Consider the following 20049-nt stretch of genomic DNA (forward strand, 5'->3'; position numbering starts at 1 on the left):
TACGTAGGTCACTTTGGAGTCGTGTAGGTAGTCTATAAGTGATGCCAGTCGACCCTATAACGATCCACTGCTGATGTAAGAGATGGCAGTGAAGGGGTGTGCGTATGTGCCAATTGTTTGTATGGAATCTTGCAGTAATATGGTTCGACGTGATTGATTGGCAGAAAAGAGCTATAGTGTTTGGATGTGCTCATGACTATAAGTGTATGAAGTTGTCTAATTCGTTGTTGTATTAATGCAGAGTGTCAAATGTGTGCACATAAAAAGGTGTACACTTCACAGCGATGTAACACTGCATAAGAACACTGACCGAAAAGACTAACAGACAGGGACCAGATACGAGTATTAGGCCTTGTCATTGACAATCCGTGTCATACCTGGCAGAGATGCTACAGATCCGTCTCAATCAATTTCCGAGCGAACATTTCGAAGGACACTATATGCAAAGAACATTTGGAGTCGTGTAACTCCAAAAAGGCCATCGCTCGTAGCGGCGCAAATATCTGTACCTGTTCAATGGGTCAAACGTCACAGAAACCACGCAATAGCCGACTGGAGGCATATGGTGGAGGTGAGACCCAATGAGTCACGAATTTGCCTCTTTTCAAATGATACAAGACTCCGAGTGAGCCGACCGCTCAATGAGACGTAGTTAAAACCAGAAGTCGTTCAGTCGTGGTTTGTGTATGTTTCTCGTACCATGGCTTCTGTCCACTCACTAAGGTTACCACGTACATCTATCAGGATGGTCATTTCATCATTTTAGTTGACCGAGTGTTGCCCTATGTTCTACATCTTCTTCATGAGTATACGCTGATCATTCCTGTCTTCTAAGATGAAAGTTCTTTCCACAAGGCTGTACACCTGCATTCCTGGTTTGACCAACATTCAGCCGGCCGATGTGGCCGAGCGGTTTTAGGCGCTTCAGTCTGGAACCGCGCGACCGCTACGGTCGCAGGTTCGAATCCTGCCTAGGGCATAGATGTGTGTGATGTCCTTAGGTTAGTTAGGTTTGAGTAGTTCTAAGTTCTAGGCGACTGATGACCACACATGTTAAGTCCCATAGTGCTCAGAGCCATTTTTTTAACCAACATTTAGGGACACCATTCAAACATTGAACCACTATCGTGAGGTACAAGACACTGAAGATCCAGTTCGTAATGGTCTGCAGCGATGAACGACACTGTGCGACCGTCATTATCTACAAATTACGGCTAGTAGGCATCTCTAGGTTCCGAGGAGAACGCAGCTCTTTTAGAGACAACTGCGAGTACCATATGGACCGAAATTGTACGGTACCGTCTTCAAAGGACACTTTCGCCTCTAGGTGTCCATCACCAATATGAGTACAGCCTTTCCCCCTCTATCTCCCCCGTACCGTGGTGCACACGAAAGTGCCCAAGGAAGCACTTAAAATTGATGGAACTTGCATCCCTTCACCGACTACTGCAGGATGTGCATGTGGCTTGATAATAGTTGGAGAAGAGTGTAAAGGCGACTATATAGGAATGTGCGTCTCCGGCATTCTGTCCCATGTATCCACCAAAGAGGTGGGTCAGTGAATATTTGGGACGCATTCAGAACGCATCTTATCATTATCGAGGATAATTTGTGAGCTATTTAGTACAAGAATAGAATCCTCCAACCTACTGACCAGCCCTATAGTTTACATGCTGGCAATGGATTAGTGTTTCAAGACACCTGTCCACTAGAGCATCGCACCCACCTAATCAAATCTTCCCTCCCGGATGCAATAATCAATCAAATGGACTGACCTGTGGCGTCTCCTGATATCAACCCGATTGAGAACGCTTGCGACCAGCTGAAACCAGGAGTGTATCGTCGAAGAAACCTTCCTTATGCATTGAATTATGTCAGGAGTGCCAGCGTCGGAGAGTAGTACAGGCTTGAGGAATAACGTCTCGAGCGTCTTGTGGATATCTTGTCATTAGGATTCACACACGTTTCAGTGCAGGGGTCGCGGGAACAGGACGTAAAATATTACCCAGCAGCAGTTCTGACTTCACAGATGTGCAAAAATTTGCGCCTTCGAACTTGCAGCCTTTATTTTGGTATTGTTTTATTTTTGTTTCACAAAGTTATTCTTTTCGTTTCATAAGGCTTTTAGTGTCACAAGGCCTTACCATTCATTCTATGACCCTCTTAAATTTAATCTGTGAATCTAAGGTATGTACCTGGCGCAGTAAGCCGACTATGCGCAGCGGGCTCGTCTTCTTACAGTGGTGTTGAGGTGAGAAGGTTGTGGCGCAGTTAGCTTACTGGTGAAAACCCGTCAACACGACGAAAACAAAACGCATTCTATAGTGTACTGCTTAGTGCAGGAACACATGTGTGTCACCAGGCTAGTACTGCACAAAATTACACGAACGCTACACAGTTGCCACCTGCACCTTGCATCCAGTCTCTCACCATTCAACCAGTCAACTCTGTAAGTGGAAAGCTACCACGACGGTGGAGCAAGTTCCGAGCATTTGCCTGCAGGAGGTCAGCACTAGTGGTTAGGGGACTATAATCTCCTCCCATACTACCACAAAGGTGGGAAGAAAGACCTGTAGGACCTTGACGAAGCCAAAATGCCAAAGAATAACGACTCACGGGCAGAACGCTTGACTATACGTCTCTTCTGAGAGGAAAATGACAGAGTCGTCCAGGTAGCTGATAAAGGCATTATGATGATGCTGTCAGGCCTGCTTGAGATGCTATTGCAGGACCTGGGATATAAGCAAGTGAAGCAACGTCCTAGACAAGCTGTGACAAGAAACATCATGTTACTCCTCAACAACACATGACTGAACAAGAATGTGGCCAGAGTACAGTAACCCATATTACCGGTGCCACAATGGCTTTATAGTCTACTGAAAAAAAGGGAGTTCCACCATGTCCAACAGTGAATACTGTACATTTGCCAGTGTATGGCATAGTCAAACGCCTGGCACAGCAACGGAATCCTCTCATGGGCCGCTGTCCACACTATGTCAAGAACTTGAGAGAGTTTGTGAAAGTGCTTCAAGAGATATATCTGGTAATCTCCTATCAGCTTCAATATCATAAACATTTCACATCAGAACTGCTAGAAAGTAATTTCGACAGCAGTGTGGTGAAAATGTGCAATATGCGTTTATCATCATTTAATTCCAACGTGGTACTCATAGAAAGTTCTGCGAACAGACGAACGGAATCATCATGAGATGCCCTCTAGACCCAGGTATCGCTAACCCTTACATGTAGCATTTTGAGGCAACGATTGTCGAAACTGCGCGCCTGAAACAACATGAGAATATTTCACCAGTGTGGCTGTATGGTGAAGGAAACTGAAATGAATTCCTCCGTCACTTTAACAACATACGTGATAACGTCAGATTCACCATGGAGATGAACAAAAGGGATGCCTGCTGTTCTTGGACATTCTAATAAAAAAGAACCCGATTGTACGCCGGAATAATCCGTCTACTGCAAGAAGACACACACAGGCCTATATCCAAACGCCAATAGCTTCCATTTGCTCATCGCCCTGGTGCAGACATGCGACGAGTTACCAAGTTACAGTATCTATGTGAAATCTTTTGCAGGAACGGGAACTCGGACATACAGACAAGACATCCAGCCAGCAAGAAGAAGAAAAAAAGCAATCCAAAAGAAGAAACCAAGCGCCTTGCATTCCTTCCGCATGCAGGACTACCCACAGCAAGAACTGCCAAGATAATGGACAAACTCAACAGGAAATAACTTTACACTCAACGGTTAAAATCAGGAACAGGCTTAGGTCAAAGACCAACTAGGGCTATGGGCACCTGGCATCTGTAATTCAGTTGCGAGTAAAGCAGACAGAGCATTGGCCAGATGCAGCGATGCATCTCGTATCAATATTCGGAGCATGTGAGAAGCGTTTGCCTCGGCCAAATCGACGAGAAATCTGTAGTGACACAGCACAACATCAACGAAGGACGCATGGTTTTTTTTTTCGAATAGACAAAGGTGCTGCGCCGCTCCAACGGTTTCTGGGATGCGGCGATAAAAGGGGCAGTGGAAATACGAGTACCTGACGGTCTTGTGAACTCCGCAAGGGGCGTGGCTTTATCAAAAATACCTGAGGAATCTGGTGTGAGGAGAGCAATGGAGGCAGCGAGCGAAAGAGACAGAAATCGATGTCCAGAGCCATCACCGGCTGATACATCTCTACCAAGGTACGTGACTGACCCGCCCAACTGAGCTCTAGGCAGAAGACTCTGCAGTCATCCATCTTTAAAGGAACGAACTAGACGTGAACTTGACCATTCTCCTGAAGATGATGCATAGGAAATTCGTCGAAGCGTTGCGTCAACACGACGCTACGGCTCGGCTGGTAACATGAGAAGATTTCACCAGTGAAATTCGCCAATGAAGTCTATATTCCCATACAACAATTATTTGTTTCAATAATAAACCCAATACACACTAGATACCACATGTGATTACAAATAAAATAAAGACGATAAGTCAGTGAACAAAATAATTTTCTGATCAGTGTACCACTTACAAAATAATGCTCAAAAGTACAAGATACACAATAATGAAACTGGACAGCCAATGGGTTGTGTGGTAAGATAGTGAGATCTGGTGTTACGAAATGGGTGCATTACAGTACTGCACAGTCTATGAAGTGGTTGTTGACTGCTATGTTTCACCCACTGATCCAAACACTACCGGATGTTTCCTGTGGGACTACGATCGGGTGATTAAGCGGGCCAGTCGAGGTGTCATGGGTGGCGACGGTTGGACGAACGAGGAATGTGTGGACACAGTTCCATGAACACATGTGTCCGCATCTTGCAAGACCGAAGTGTTTACAGCATACTCACCACGAAGACGAGAAGAAAGGTCAACACTATGATTTAGAGAGCTGAAAGAAATATCCTGCTTCATGTTCACGACGGTATGCTGAGTGAATAGGCCCAAAATACCACATAATGACCTCCTGAATGAACTACATCGTCCACACAGTAGAGGTCAAATGTCTCATAGGCGGTCGGTGTCCACCTTTTGCGTCATTTGAAATCCGTGACTTGTTGGAGCACAGTGCACTACACACCAGCTGCTATCCAAATTTTGGGTTGTTTGGCCCATGCACAACTTTTGTGAGGTAGATGACTCCCAATGTCCATTGCAAGCGTTTCCCTTTCCATTGCTTCCTAGAGAACTGGTTGAGGTGTACCTGTATTCACCGACAGCAATTTTTCCAGTCTGGTTTCATAGCAGTTGTCAGAACAAGGCGTGGCACTCGTATTCTGTCGCTGTCAGCTAGCTTGCTTTACGAAAAATGCTGTGACGTCATGTTACGTGGCTCCGAGTGGTATACCATTATTTTTAGACAAGTTGGACAGTCCGCATTGATGCAGCAAGAAATTGGATAACTTCAGTCTCGATGCGTTCATGGTCACATTCAAACATGACATCCCATTCATGGCAGTCCATGATGTCGATCCATCATACTGCCTTTTCAAGATTTTAAACATGGCTGTAGCAGCAACTGTTAAAATTATTGTGAACCATCATACTGCACTCATTCCATACACACTGCATTATCCTCATGACTTGCATCAGTGTTGAAGGATCAGAATATCCACGAGAGTAAAGTTGCAACTATCACTTCCTCATCTGATGACAATTTCTCCCCAGCAAGCCAAAGTTTCAAGTTAGGGAACAGGAAGAAGTCACTTGGGACTAAGTCTAGTGAGTAGATTGAATGAAGAAGAAATTCAATCTCCAGTCCTCATGTATTTTCGACGTTGTTATGGTTGAGAGGTATCTTTTAGGATTATATCTTGGGAATCCCAAAAAATAGTGATCATCGCCTTTTTTTTGGTCATCAGTCTATTGACTGGTTTGATGCGGCCCGCCACGAATTCCGTTCCTGTGCTAACGTCTTCATCTCAGAGTAGCACTTGCAACCTACGTCCTCAATTATTTGCTTGACGTATTCCAATCTCTGTCTTCCTCTACAGTTTTTGCCCTCTACAGCTCCCTCTAGTACCATGGAAGTCATTCCCTCATGTCTTAGCAGATGTCCTATCATCCTGTCCCTTCTCCTTATCAGTGTTTTCCACATATTCCTTTCCTCTCCGATTCTGCGTAGAACCTCCTCATTCCTTACCTTATCAGTCCACTTAATTTTCAACATTCGTCTATAGCACCACATCTCAAATGCTTCGATTCTCTTCTGTTCCGATTTTCCCACAGTCCATGTTACACTACCATACAATGCTGTACTCCAGACGTACATCCTCAGAAATTTCTTCCTCAAATTAAGGCCGGTATTTAATATTAGTAGACTTCTCTTGGCCAGAAATGCCTTTTTTGCCATAGCGAGTCTGCTTTTGATGTCCTCCTTGCTCCGTCAGTCATTGCTTATTTTACTGCCTAGGTAGCAGAATTCTTTAACTTCATTGATTTCGTGACCATCAATCCTGATATTAAGTTTCTCGCTGTTCTCATTTCTACTACTTCTCATTACCTTCGTCTTTCTCCGATTTACTCTCAAACCATACTGTATACTCATTAGACTGTTCATTCCGTTCAGCAGATCATTTAATTCTTCTTAACTTTCACTCAGGATAGCAATGTCATCAGCGAATCGTATCATTGATATCCTTTCACCTTGTAATTTAATTCCACTCCTGAACCTTTCTTTTATTTCCATCATTGCTTCCTCGATGTACAGATTGAAGAGTAAGGGCGAAAGGCTACAGCCTTGTCTTACACCCTTCTTAATACGAGCACTTCGTTCTTGATCGTCCACTCTTATTATTCCCTCTTGGTTGTTGTACATATTGTATATGACCCGTCTCTCCCTATAGCTTACCCCTACATTTTTCAGAATCTCGAATAGCTTGCACCATTTCATATTGTCGAACGCTTTTTCCAGGTCGACAAATCCTATGAAAGTGTCTTGATTTTTCTTTAACCTTGCTTCCATTATTAGCCGTAACGTCAGAATTGCCTCTCTCGTCCCTTTACTTTTCCTAAAGCCAAACTGATCGTCACCTAGCGCATTCTCAATTTTCTTTTCCATTCTTCTGTATATTATTCTTGTAAGCAGCTTCGATGCATGAGCTGCTAAGCTGATTGTGCGATAATTCTCGCACTTGCCAGCTCTTGCCGTCTTCGGAATTGTGTGGATGATGCTTTTCCGAAAGTCAGATGGTATATCGCCAGACTCATATATCCTACACACCAACGTGAATAGTCGTTTTGTTGCCACTTCCCCCAATGATTTTAGAAATTCTGATGGAATGTTACCTATCCCTTCTGCCTTATTTGACCGTGAGTCCTCCAAAGCTCTTTTAAATTCCGATTCTAATACTGGGTCCCCTATCTCTTCTAAACTGACACCTGTTTCTTCTTCTACCACATCAGCCAAATCTTCACCTTCATAGAGGCTTTCAATGTATTCTTTCCACCTATCTGCTCTCTCCTCTGCATTTAACATTGGAATTCCCGTTGCACTCTTAATGTTACCACCGTTGCTTTTAATGTCACCAAAGGTTGTTTTGACTTTCCTGTATGCTGAGTCTGTCCTTCCGACAATCATATCTTTTTCGATGTCTTCACATTTTTCCTGCAGCCATTTCGTCTTAGCTTCCCTGCCTATTTATTTCATTCCTCAGCGACTTGTATTTGTGTATTCCTGATTGTCCCGGAACATGTTTGTACTTCCTCCTTCCATCAATCAACTGATGTATTTCTTCTGTTACCCACGGTTTCTTCGCAGCTACCTTCTTTGTACCTGTGTTTTCCTTCCCAACTTCTGTGTTGGCCGTTTTTAGAGATGTCCATTCCTCTTCAGCTGTACTGCCTACTGCGCTATTCCTTATTGCTGTATCTATAGCGTTAGAGAACTTCAAACGTATCTCGTCATTCCTTAGTACTTCCGTATCCCACTTCTTTGCGTAATGATTCTTCGTGACTAATGTCTTGAACTTCAGCCTACTCTTCATCACTACTATATTGTGATCTGAGTCTATATCTGCACCTGGGTACGCCCTACAATCCAGTATCTGATTTCGGAATCTCTGTCTGACTATGATGTAATCTAATTGAAATCTTCCCGTATCTCCCGGCCTTTTCCAAGTATACCTCCTTCTCTTGTGATTCTTGAACAGGGTATTCGCTATTACTAGATGAAACTTGTTACAGAACTCAATTAGTCTTTCTCCTCTTTCATTCCTTGTCCCAAGCCCATATTCTCCTGTAACCTTTTCTTCTACTCCTTCCCCTACAACTGCATTCCAGTCGCCCATGACTATTAGATTTTCGTCCCCCTTTACATACTGCATTGCCCTTTCAATATCCTCATACACTTTCTCTATATGTTCATCTTTAGCTTGCGACGTCGGCTTGTATACCTGAACTATCGTTGTCGGTGTTGGTCTGCTGTCGATTCTGATTAGAACAACCCGGTCACTGAACTGTTCACAGTAACACACCCTCTGCCCTACCTTCCTATTCATAACGAATCCTACACCTGTTGTACCATTTTCTGCTGCTGTTGATATTACCCGATACTCATCTGACCAGAAATCCTTGTCTTCCTTCCACTTCACTTCACTGACCCCTACTGTATCTAGATTGAGCCTTTGCATTTCCCTTTTCAGATTTACCAGTTTGCCTACCACGTTCAAGCTTCTGACATTCCACGCCCCGACTTGTAGGACGTTATCCTTTCGTAGATTATTCAGCCTTTTTCTCATGGCAACCTCCCCGTTGGCAGTCCCCTCCCGGAGATCCGAATGGGGGACTATTCCGGAATCTTTTGCCAATGGAGAGATCATCATGAAACTTCTTCAATTACAGGCCACATGTCCTGTGGATACACGTTACGTGTCTTTAATGCAGTGGTTTCCATTGCGTTCTGCATCCTCATGTCGTTGATCATTGCTGATTCTTCCGCCTTTAGGGGCAATTTCGCACCCCTAGGACAAGAGAGTGCCCTGCACCTCTATCCGCTCCTCCGCCCTCTTTGACAAGGCCGTTGGCAGAATGAGGATGACTTCTTATGCCGGAAGTCTTCGGCCGCCAATGCTGATTATTTATCAAAATACGTTTTGATTATGAATCAAAGACGCTACCCCTAAAAAAATGGTCTTGCCTTTCTTGGTGCACTTTCATCAGCGTTTGTCCATTGTTTTGACTCTCGTTTTGACTGTGGTGTGTAATGATGGACCCAGGTTTCACCAACATTCACAAATCGGCGCAAAAAGTTTTGCAGATTGCTACTAAACATAGCCAAACGTTGTATCGAACGTTATGCCAGCTGCGCTTTTAATCGACTGTGAACAATCGCGGCATGCACCTCGCACACAGCTTGTTCGTAGAAAATTCTCTGTGCAAGACGTTATGTATTCGTTCATTTGGGATGCCTACAGACTCAGCAATCGCACGAATTTTTATTTGCCGGTCCTGCATTACCATACCATAGATTCTGTCAATGGTTTCCTTTGTAGTGACCTCAAATGGATAGCCGGAATGCACTCCATCTTCGGTGCTTGTCCGAACACGTTCCAAAAGTGAATGGTCTTCAATGACGGCGCAGAGTCCGTGTGAACTTGATCCTACTCTGTTTTGATATGTGGAGACTTGAAACCTTGAAATGAAAATTTTTGATAACAGCACATACTTCGGTTTTCTCCGTTTTCAGCTACAGTCGACTCAATGAGCAATTCGAACGACTGTCAAGAATAAGCTGTACAATGCAAATTGTTGAAATTCTTTATACGAACCTTGGAATAATCGAGCTTACCAACCGTGAAGGCGCGACAAAAATGATCCGTTCTCTAATGGAAATTTACAAGACTTATCAAACCACCCTCGTGGAATGATGCACCATCTACAGCGCTCATAACCGACCAGTGGGCTCTTTCAGTGGGATGACTAATAGTTCGCGTACTGAGCTTAGCCGCAAAAGGAGCTCGGCAGTGGCGCGTGTAAGGCGCGGTTGTATCCTGTGAGATGCAGACAGGTGCCACAGACTGTGAGCTTGCCTGATGATGCGCTGGTGGAGCGAGATGCAGTCACGCAGCGCCCGGTGCAGTGGGTCGGCGCCGGCGACGGCGCGTCCCGTGGCGGGGGCGGGGCGCTGCCCTCCAGGGGTTGGGGCACTGGCCGCGGCTCCGAGGCGCTCGACGCGGCGCTCCAGGATGCGCAGCAGCGTGCCGAGGCGCTGGACGCAGGCGACGGTGAAGAGGTCGCTGCAGGGCACGACGACGGCCACCACGCCGACGACGACCAGCTGGAAGGCGAAGGCGGCCGCGTAGCCGGCGGGCGCGCCCACGTCGAAGGGGAAGCGCGCCACGAACGGCAGCGCCCCGCCGCCCCCGCCGGCCCCGGCCGCCACCAGCGGCGCCGCCGGCCACGTGACGGCCATGGAGGCGGCCAGCGCGCCGTACACCGCAGATAGACGCCGCACGCGGCGCGCCGACGCCACCCACGCCGCGCGCTCCCAGGCGGAGAGGCCCTCCGGCTGCGTCGTCACCTGAGTTTTCGCAGAGCAGTGGTCAAGGTCGCTACTGAGGCGACCGCATATCAGGCACTGGTGCCCGAGAGCCGCCAGCGGACAGGTTCAGCTCCTGACTGGAATGTTTTCCTGCCCTTCGCGCACAGTGACGCTTTCCCTTCGCGAAATGTAGAGTTTGTGTGTTCTAAGTGAATACAGGGTGATTTTGTCCACCGTGTACGAAGTCTAGGGATTGATCGACGAGAGGATACAGAACAAAACAGGTCTAATGAACTTATGTCAAGAAATGCATGGTTTCCGTGCTGTTGATGTTGTTGTGGTCTTCAGTCCTGAGACTAGTTTGATGCAGCTCTCCATGCTACTCTATACTGTGCAAGCTTCTTCATCTCCCAGTACCTACTGCAGCCTACATCCTTCTGAATCTGCTTAGTGTATTCATCTCTTGGTCTCCCTCTTCGATTTTTACCCTCCACGCTGCCCTCCAATGCTAAATTTGTGATCCCCTGATGCCTCAGAACATGTCCTACCAACCGATCCCTTCTTCTTGTCAAGTTGTGCCACAAAATCCTCTTCTCCCCAATTCTATTCATTACCTCTTCATTAGTTTTGTGATCTACCCATCTAATCTTCAGCATTCTTCTGTAGCACCACATTTCGAAAGCGTCTATTCTCTTCTTGACTAAACTATTTATCGTCCACGTTTCACTACCATACATGGCTACTTTTAGAAACGGCTTCCTGACATTTAAATCTATACTCGATGTTAACAAATTTTTTTTCTTCAGAAATCAGTCATTTTGCTCCCCAAATAGCAAAACTCCTTTAGTACTTTAAGTGTCTCATTTCCTAATCTAATTCCCTCAGCATCACCCGACTTAATTCGACTACATTCCATTGTCCTCGTTTCGCTTTTGTTGATGTTCCTCTTATATCCTCCTTTCAAGACACTTTCCATTCCGTTCAACTGCTCTTCCAAGTCCTTTGCTGTCTCTGACAGAATTACAATGTCATCGGCGAACCTCAAAGTTTTTATTTCTTCTCCGTGGATTTCCGTGCTAGAGACCATTTATTCAGTCATACATTGTTACAGAGACTGCTATCTGACATCCACTGTAGCATGCAGTCACAGTTACAGTGTTTGCTGAAAATGGTTTCCATTTGCCTCGACGCTTGCGTGTACGCTCCGTAGCATGTTCTGTCTCACACCTTCACATCGGCCAGGCTGCATCCGAACAGTGTGAAAGGCAGCATGAATGGGCTGCACCAGTGTCTCCACATCTGGAGTGGGCCTGTATACACGATACTTTTCAGATGGCCCCGCAACCAGAAATCGCACGGGTTGAGATCCAACTAACGAGCGGGTCATGCAACTGGAGCCCCTCGTCTGATCCATCGAGCAGGAAAGACACGACTGAGATGCATGCGGATGTTAACGGCGAAGTGGGCGCAGCAACATAACCTTCCGAATCATCAATGGCACTACTTCCTGCAGGGGAGGCAAAGTTACCCGCAAGAAATCCCGATAGTTCCGGCCCCTTAGGCGACGTGTGCGGAAGACTGGTCCCAAGACACGGTAGCCATACCGTGGAGGTTCTGCATACTACATGACAGGTGCCTGTTATCAAAGTTGAAGATATCACTCCGCGTAAAGATGGCGTCTTCTTTGAATAGGATGGAGAACAAAAATTCTGGAATCGTGGTTACCTGGTAAAGAAACCAGTGACAAAACTGCTCCTAATGTGGAAAGTCTGTTGCTAGTAAGCCCTGTAAGCGATAAGGTTAGTAACACGTGGACGTCTGGTTTAGCCTGTACTGACGGGACAACAGTCTAGTACTGACACGGCTCCACAGTGTTAATCACATTTTCCTCCAAGTCTGGTATACGAACATTTGTGATACGCCCTTCATGATTTCCTGCTTCCTGAAACGACCCTGTTTCAGACAAACGGCGAGACACTGTTCCAGACATTGAATGCTGTTGTTGTTGTCAGCGGGATAGGTCTCCCGATACTACTTCGTTGCCCGCCACCCGTCGCCGTTTGCCTTTCCGTAAGTAAACACCATGTCGGCAGGTTCTCGATTCGAATACGGAACCAATGTGTACAATGCTGCATCATATCTACCACAAGGTGAGTCAGCAAGAGAAATGTGTTGGACATATTACCAATTACTATGGCTGGAGCGGGGGCTAAGGCATGATGTATGAGGAAGAATATCAGACTCTAGAAGGAAACTGTGCCTGCATGGTATAGTGCGTATTAGACCGCAGTCTCTGTAACAATGTCTGACTGAATAGATGGTCTCTTGCACGGAAACCATGCATTTTTTTAGGACGTAAGTTCATTAGACCTTTTTTGTTCCGTATCCACACGTCGATCAACCCCCAAAGTTTGTAAACGGTGGAAAAAATGAACCTGCAAGTGAGTGTAATGGGTGCCTGTACAGTGTACGGCCGCGTTTGTGTTGAATGATGATGGGAGAAGGGCGAGGGTCAAACCCGGTGCCGCCACACAGCCTGCGCCTCTCGAATAGTAGCAAGGGGGCCGCCAAGCTTAACGTCCGCATCCGACGGACGGATCACCAGAAAAGTTTCACGTTGCCTCACTTCGTGATATACTGTGGACATGCTTAGCGTTAAATCCAGGAGAGCGGCGCGAAGTCTGGAACTTGCCGCCACCGTATCTCCTCCCCTTTGTCGTAAAGGCAAAGCAGTCAGCCACACGTTCTGTACCAAGCAATTGACCAGGCAAATCCTCGGCACGGACGGCGTTGCTTATCTTGGGATTCTAACGAGAACGCCGCATTCGACAACGCGAGGTCGTCGACACTTTACAGTGGCAAACTATTTATTTACAACTGATGCATAATGGATACGTATTCCGAAGCTTCACTGCTCTTCGTAGAAGTTGTGAGCATTGTGTATAACAAGCCGCCAGCGCGTAACGCAGCAAGTTATTACGAGAAGAACAGTAAGGCAGTAAGGCACGCAGCCGTTTAGTACGGTGGCTGCAGGATGGCCATGGTTTTTTTTTTTCCGCCTCGCTCAGAGCATAGCTGACGCTGCATGCCGTGAGAACTGCATAGCATAACATTCAGTCGATACGAAGATTCGTACCCTCTACGAATCTAAATAATCCATATTAGTTATTATCCTATTTTGTTTAAATTTGCTACACAGCCTTTTGTTATTAATGGAACGATGCTGTTAGATTTTTATTTATTATAGTTCTGGAGATAAAGAGAATTACCTAAAACTCCTAAAACCTACGCTTGTTTTTTAAAAGCGAGCTAGGAAAATAACAGATTGACTTTCGTTATCATCTGAAGACATTCCAAAGCAATCAGTGCATACAAATCAATTAATTAGAATGTTCTTTTTAAAATTTCTGTCACTGTGCATAACGTAATACAAAAATCGGTGTGAGTGCGTGAGAATGATTGAGAGAGTGTATGTATGACATACATTAAAATTTAATATTTCATTTTATGTAAAACCTTGTACAAACGAACCGTGGGAAAGTTATGTTGCAACCACGATTCAGCTGACGCATGTCGGTGTGTGCTTGCTTTTGCATAAAAGCACCCAGAATGGAAGCTAGAGGTGGAATAAGTTTATTTATCAACTTGAAGAATATTTCGCACTTAGTTTATTTTGATTAAACTGAACAGAAGAATTTGAACTTTTGCTGACATGCATTACTATCAGATTAGTGATTGGGTAAGGCAAGATTTACCGCGAGAATGATCTGGAAGGAACGATCTGGTTGGTCGTTTAGATCAACAGCCAATCAGAATTAAGCTGTTCCCGCACGAAAGGAGAAGTCGCTTGCTAGCCGGTCTACGGATAACACGATGTCAGATCGCTCCTTAAAAATACTCTGTAAGTTGAGGTAATAGTGAGATAATTTCGGTTCGAACATATCGTGACTGAAGCGACTGGACTTATGAACATTTTAATGAAAGTTTGGTGTTTCTAAATTGAATAGTTTGAGACTTTCTGGTCGTAGTAACAACTCCGCGTAGCGTGTTTCGTGCTCTGTACGGAATATTTTGGCGTGCACCTCTTACGAAGAAGACCTCTGAAAAGACCGAATGTTTAACTCGTGAATAGTTGTGGGTCTCTGACTGGTAGAACGTGAAAATTAGTCGGGTCGGACTTATTAAAATTCTGCTTGCTTCTCGAGTGAATATTTGTGATACAGACAGTGAATTTTCAATGATAACATTTTACCATAGCCATTTTATGTGTTTCAATATGAATAAAAAGCAGATTTAGTCTAATGTTAAACGCTTTTCTGCAAGTAGACTGAATATTCCGAACGGCCGTTTTCTTAATCATGAACTTTCAGGAACTGACTTTCAGCTAGAGTTACGCGGCCTCTGTTTGGTAGGTATCATGTGGTGGTTTCATCAGCGCTGCTCTACACTGCCTAGCACGTATCTGCTGCCACAGAGTGAAGGGACATCGGCAAGAACCCTATCGAGTTAGGTGGACTGAACGACAGCGTTAACAAAAACGCAGGCGACCCACCCCGTCCCGCCGCATCTTTGGACATCTTGAACAGCAGCACGTGTTAATAGTTCGAATGTAGCATTCTACTGCCAGAAAAATCTACATCTACATAATTACTCTGCAGTTCATAATTAGGTGCCCGGCAGGGTGTTCATCGAGCCACCTTCAAGCTCTTTCTCTACTATTGCACTCTCGGGCAAAATTATCACGAGTTCTGATTTCTCTTATTTTATAAGATGATCATTTCTCCGTATGTAGGAGGCCGCTAATAAAACATTTTCGCGTTCGGAGGACAAACCTGATGATTAAAATTTCTTGAAAAGATCTCGCCGCAATGAAAATCGCCTTTGTTTTAATGAATGTCACCCCAGCCCGCGGATTAAGTCCATGACATTCCCTCCCCTACTTCGCGATAATAGAAAACGAGCAAACTTATTTGTACTTTTTCGATGTGCCCCATCAGTGCTACCTGATACCGATACCAAGCAGCAGTACTCCAGAAAAGTGCGGACAAGAGTAGGGTAGGCGGTCTCTTTATTCACTGGAATACTTCTGAGGCGAATGCAATGGAATGCTTCCTTCGTCTCAGCAATTATTGCCGTGTTGTACGTCCTTTGGCACATACGATTTTTATCCAGCTCTGTTATCGTTGTTTCGAAAAGATCGTGACAGCACTACGAAACACGAGGCTCTGTTCCTCTTGAAACTGGGCATGCGTGTGTCGTGGAAACAAAGTGAATTTGCGCTTATGTAACAGCAGCTTTACGTACTAGCGTGTGGTGTAACCGACATTATTTGATTCCGTTGCATCTCAACGGCGGTGTTGCCACTGCTTAAGTTCCACCAGTCGCATTTGTTTAACGCTCTCACATGGTTCACGTGGCTCTGAGCGCTACGGGACTTAACATCTGAGGTCATCAGTCCCCTAGAACTTACAACTACTTAAACCTAACTAACCTAAGGACATCACACACACATCCATGCCCGAGGCAGGATTCGAACTTGCGACCGTAGCGGTCGCGCGGTTGCAGACTGAAGCGCCTAGAGCAGCTCGGCCACACCGGCCGGCAAACGCTCTCAGTTGATCAAATAGACTAATAACTTCACTGTCAAAAATATTAGAAACAGCACGAACAGTCGTCGAGAAATGTACGAATACGCGAGGCGGTACTGATGCTACGACTCATTTTAGACGATAGACTGAAGAAACGGAAATCTATGTTTATAGCATTTGTGGTTTTGAAGAAAGCTTTTGATTGAAACACACTCCTTGAAACTCTCAAAGTAGCAGGGATGAAATACAGGTAGTTGAAGGTTAATTACAGCTTGCGCAGAAAACAGACTGCAGTTGTAAGAGGCGGAAGACGTAAAACGGAAACAGTCGTTCGAAAGAGAGTGACATAGATTTGCAGCCTATCCCCGATCTTATTTAAACTGTACATTGAGAAAGCAGTAAAGGAAATGAAACGCAGATTTGGAAACGAATTAACGTTGAGGGAAGGAATAAAAAATTAGCTTTGAGGTTTGCCGCCGACAATGTTATTCTCTCAGAAACGGCAAAGCCAAGATCAGTGGAAAAGAATGGATATCAACAAAAATGAAACAAGAGTAACGAAATGCTGAGGGATTTAGATTACAAAATGAGGCACCGAAACCAGTGGATGAGGTTCCTTTTAATTGGGCAGCAAAATAAGTGATTATAACCGAAGTAGAGAGGACACAAAAGGCAGCCTTACTTTTGTAAGACGAAGAACTTCTGAAAAAGAAAAATATGCTAACGCTGAAGGTAAATTCATTGTTACGAAGTTTTTTCTGAACGTTTCTGTCTGATTTATAGCCCTGTACGCAAGTGATACGTCGATGACAAAGGTTCAGACAAGAAGAGAATAGAAGCTTTTGAAATGTGGTGCTACGGAAGAATGCTGAAAATCACAATGACGAAAAAAATCACAGCACCAAAAAATAATTAATGCAGAGTAATTAGATTCTTGGAATCATTTGTCTGGGTAACATATTTAAGTGATTAATATTGTGAGATCACAGGTTAATGTAAGCGCGATATAAGCCATTGCAAATGCGAAACGCTGTAACCGGTGTAACCTTCAAATTGTTGAATGCAAACATGCAAATGTGCATGCACTGTGTTGAACAGGTGTCAGATGTCAGTTTGTGGAATGGAGTTGCATGCCTGTTGCGCCTGGTCGGGCAATACAGAGCCGTTTAATGCTGTTTGTGGATGACACAGTTGCCGTCCGATGATGTCCAATATGTGCTCGATTGGAGACAGATATTGTGACTGAGCAGGCCAAGGGAACATGTCGACACTTTGTAGAGCATGTTCGGTTACAACAGCGGTATATGGGCGAGCGTTATCCTACTGGAAAACACTCCTGGAATGCTGCTAGGTGTTTGACGGCACAACAGGTGAAATCACCAGATTGACGTACAAATTTGCAGCAGGGTTTGTGAGATAAACACAAGAGTGCTCCTGCTGTCATACGAAATCGCACCCCAGGTGTAGATCTACCGTTTCTACGGCGCTGGTTGGTTGCAGGCTCTCAACTGGCCTCCTTGTAACCGAAACACGGCCACCACTGGCACCGAGACACGACCAGCCTTCATCAGAAAACACAGCAGACCTCCACTCTGCCCTCCGCTGGGCTCTCGCCTGACATCACTAAGTCGCAAATGACAGTGGTTTGGGGGTCGGTGGAATGCACACTCCAGGGTGTCTGGTTCGGAGCTGTCCTTGAAGTAACCGATTTGTAACCGTTGTGTCACTGGGGTGCCAACTGCTGCTGGAACTGCCGCCGCCGATACAGTACGATGTACCAGAGCCATCCAGAGCAGAGGTTTCTTACGATTGTAAATATTCGTGACCGCTGCTGCCAGTAATCACGTAAAATGGCTGCAATACTGCTAAGTCTTTCTGCAGTGTCACAGAAAGAACATCCAGCTTCTCATGGTCCTATTACTCGGCGCCGTTCAAACTCGGTGAGGTGTTGATAATGGCTCTTTGTCGCCTTAAAGTCTATCTTGATTAACATCAGCTCACCACGTCCAGTCTCAAAGGTAACTAGCGCTCACGAGCGTTACAGCGTGTACTTAACGCAAATCACTTTTGCATCTGCACAGTAGCCCTACTAGCGCCATTCTTTTGCAGTTGCGCTAAATCTGAACAGGTATCGTCTCTCAGCTGTAGAACTTTCGTTTATGTCTCGCTACTCCTTTTTGGTGTTGTAATTTTTTTAAAGATGGATAGATACGATGTCTAATGAAGAGAGAGTGTAAGCCGGGGCAAATGAGCATGGACTGCAATAGATTTGCAGACGTAAAGAGATTCGCACAGGATACTGTGGAGAGCTGCATCAAACCAGTCTACAGACAGAAGGCAACAGCAATGACACAACAAATCAAAAAGAACTGAGGTCCCGATTTAAAGAATTTCTGGCTAGTTCATCACCAAAACGAAATTAATTTGGATGACTCCAAAGCAAGAAAAAACGCCTAAATATGTTCTGTCAGTCTGGAAATCTGTCGAAAAAGCTCCTGGGTGTTAAAACAACAGAAGCCGTAAGTTTTTCACTGCCAAAGGCCTCATTTGTATGCAATACGCACAAACCTGCCCTCAGCACGCGATTCCCTAAGTTGTTGCCAGTTTTCCGAACCTTCGAGACACCATTTTTTATTCCATTAACCCACAATTAGTCTCACGAGGCTGGGTGCTCACAGTTCCATTCCTCCCATCAAGGGGAAAAAAACTAGCAGTATTGTGAATTCAACCCGAGACCTCCGCTTGGAGCAGCGGAAAAAAAAGAAAAAAGACTTACTCCAAAGCGTCAATAGCGTTAGAAGCTCTCGGAGGTCCGACAACCCCTGAAGAGTCAGAAATGTCTTCAATAAACTTGTTTCTTGCATTTATAAACTGTGTTTCATAGATCTCGTGGTTTTCTACACTCAGAAAGTCTCTGTTATTAACTGTTTCATACCACAACTCCAAATGCCCATGTTCTCTTTGCCTTCTCCGTCGTCGTTTTTCAGAAGAGAGCTAATTCCAATTTTTACATATCTCTTTTGTCTTCGATTGTCCTAAGATGTCCATCCCATAGCACATTATTTTATTCTGTCCTGCTTTAATTTATTTTCTTCACCCGTTGTTTTATGGTTACATTTGGCACATACTGCAGCACAACACCCTGCAGCTTCTTCCAGTTACGGGCATCACCACAATTAACAATCCTCTCTTTGTTTATTAATAAAGTTCCTTACTTTCCAGCTGTACAGCAAACTTCCTTATCCTATTCTATAATATATTCGTTTCTTTGTGTCATATCTTATGAATTTCGTTCACGATGCATCATTTAGACGTTATACAGCTTTTTGTTTCTGGTTAATTCGCTCTTGTATTTGTGTATCCTTTGCTCAGCCGCGATGTCTATCAAACACAGATCCAATGTACGCTCTAAGACAAAAAAGCCGACGCGCCACGAAGAAATTATCCGAGTGGGACGGTAATCGGTAAAATTGATTTAAATGTGCACACAAATAAATGATGACAACTTCAGAAAAATTGGATCACTTATTCAAGAAGAAGAGCTACTTAATAACACGTTGGTCCACCTCTAGTCCTTAAATGAAGACGGTTATCCTGAGGGATGTTGTGCCAAATTCTGTCGAACTGGAGCGTTAGATATGTAAAACATTCTCGGTTTTCTTGCTGCATCGATCTGGGATAAGACCATCAAACTCCAGAGTTGGTTGGAGGGCCCTGCCCATAATGCTCCAGGCCTTTACTAGCTAAATATAGCTGATTAGTTGGTAAATAAGGATGGCTACTTGCTTACAGATTAATATATCGCACAGTGCCTTAAAATTAAAAATAATGAACATACTGTGTTGTTGTTGTTGTGGTCTTCAGTCCAGAGACTGGTTTGATGCAGCTCTCCACGCTACTCTATCATGTGCAAGATTCATCATCTCCAAGTAACTGCTGCACCCTACATTCTTCTGAATCTGCTTAGTGTAC

At 44.8% G+C, this 20049-nt stretch overlaps 1 protein-coding gene across 1 annotated transcript in view; it reads right to left on the minus strand.

The window, feature by feature from the left end:
- Positions 1-20049, minus strand: part of LOC124805054 — a 71238-nt gene that overhangs the window by 30691 nt on the left and 20498 nt on the right. Inside the window, exon 3 of the mRNA XM_047265477.1 lies at positions 10038-10528. Within this exon, the coding sequence (XP_047121433.1) occupies positions 10038-10528 (491 nt within the window). The remainder of the gene's footprint in view (positions 1-10037; positions 10529-20049) is intronic.

Source organism: Schistocerca piceifrons, chromosome 7 (genome assembly GCF_021461385.2).
Source record: "Schistocerca piceifrons isolate TAMUIC-IGC-003096 chromosome 7, iqSchPice1.1, whole genome shotgun sequence".
NCBI lineage: Eukaryota > Metazoa > Arthropoda > Insecta > Orthoptera > Acrididae > Schistocerca > Schistocerca piceifrons.